The following is a 1,691-nucleotide window of genomic DNA, read 5'->3' as shown; positions in this document are numbered from 1 at the left end:
TTCTCTTGCTATGCCTGTGCAAGAGTCAGCTCTTGGGGCCCCTGCTTTCTGCTGACAGAAAGCTTTCTGCTGACAGGGATCTGCATTCCAACAGCTGAACCTCGGGGCATTCTGGGAACTCGAAGGGTCCTCTCCTCCCACGATACCCTGGAGTTTTCTGAAGGAACTGATAGGCTTTTGCACCACCCCAGGCAGGGCTTCTGAGGGGCTTCCCGCAGATGAGGAAGTCGCCAACCCACAGATGTGGCTCCCAGCCCTATGAGGAAACAGACCCACGGACAGACTCGGGGTCCTCACCAGAGGTCAGGGCTTCTGTCTTCTCCTCTTCTTGAGAATCCTTCCCAACCCAGACAAAGACCTGGCGGTGAGAGGGAAACAGACCGGGTATGAGGTATGCTTACTTACCGCAGTGCTGGAGGGAGAGGCGGGGGTCCCTGTGCTGGGCTGGGTGAAGCCCTCAGGTGACAGAGCCCACAGATCATGTCTGGGGTCATTTGGAAGAGAGGCTGCAAACAGGTGACCCGCAGACACCTTTGATTTGCCCACCTGCCCACCGACATTGGCTCGTAATGTCCTTGAAAACCCATTCCGTTGCCAACGGATTCTTTCGAACTTTTTTTGAAAACCTGGAAGGATCTGACAGCTCTGGGCCTTCCGCTTCACTCGGACAAAACTGACCAGTAGCTGCCTCTTTAGGGGTCTTCCCGTTTCCCCTGCTTCACTCTTGGACATGGCCAATGACAGGTGCTGCCATGAGACGCTGAGCGTGAGATGCCTCTCCAGAGGTTCATAGGCTATTATCCCTTTAAGGGCATGTCTCTGGCCAAACAAGTGAGCCCAGCAGAGGCTTCCTTGTTGAATCATTCGACCGAGACACATCAGGAGCCTACTCTGTGTGTCTTGGCCAACGTGGGTTTGAGCCTTGGCACCAAAACTCCAACTCGCCCCGCCGCCACCACGACCCTGTTGAGCCGTCTGACAAGTTTTCTGACAGAAACCAATCTAGGAAGCAGATTTCTCTGTATCACCTATCTTTACGGAGATACAAACTACAACTTTAAAGAGCACCTGTCACGGATGATGTGGTGTTAAAACATAAGCTGGGGCTTTATTGCTTCCATTTATTTGCAACTGTGTTCCTAGGACACAGGAAGCCTTCAAGGGGGTTCCTGCCTCTATTGCTCAGCACAGGATGCCTAGCATTCCCCACTCAGCCCGCGGGGCAGTGGGACGACCTGAAGGTTTGGTGAGTGGAGAGTAAATGAGTGAGCCGATGGCTCAGTCCATGGCAAAGCCGAATGGCTCTGGCTGCCCACAGGTGGGCACTGTTTGTTCTCTGGGTGTCCCAACAAACAGTACTGTGGGCCGAGGGGCCTCTTACGGTTGGTCTGAGACCCCAAGCGTCCATATATACATATAGGTGCCATCTATAACCCTGACAACTCTAGGAGAAGCGACCTCGATGGGAAGGGGTTATGACGGCCAATTCTAGGAGAACGCAGGCCCTGGGAGGGAATGGGGAAAATCAACTGTATGTGCTGCTTAAAAAACCAGGCTGGGCATACAGCAGGAGCTCAGTGACTATTTGTGGAATGAATGCATGAAGGGTAGGTACTTCCTTGGTCAAGTCCATAGGTTCTCTCCTTAGGAGCTAAAGCAGAGTGCCCAGAGCCTCCAAGACCTCCAGGTGG

The 1,691-nt window shown here is 53.4% G+C and overlaps 1 protein-coding gene across 1 annotated transcript in view; it reads right to left on the bottom strand.

Moving 5' to 3' along the window:
- Window positions 1-241: 241 nt before the first annotated feature.
- Window positions 242-1,691, bottom strand: part of GSN (gelsolin) — a 30,782-nt gene continuing 29,332 nt past the window's right edge. The window contains exon 14 of the mRNA XM_045296546.1: window positions 242-358. Coding sequence (XP_045152481.1) covers window positions 257-358 — 102 coding nt within the window. The 3' untranslated portion in view covers window positions 242-256. The remainder of the gene's footprint in view (window positions 359-1,691) is intronic.

Source organism: Echinops telfairi, unplaced genomic scaffold, assembly GCF_000313985.2.
Source record: "Echinops telfairi isolate 266 unplaced genomic scaffold, ASM31398v2 ScPeMD7_7410;HRSCAF=8448, whole genome shotgun sequence".
NCBI lineage: Eukaryota > Metazoa > Chordata > Mammalia > Afrosoricida > Tenrecidae > Echinops > Echinops telfairi.
This window is presented reverse-complemented; position numbering and strand designations above follow the sequence as displayed.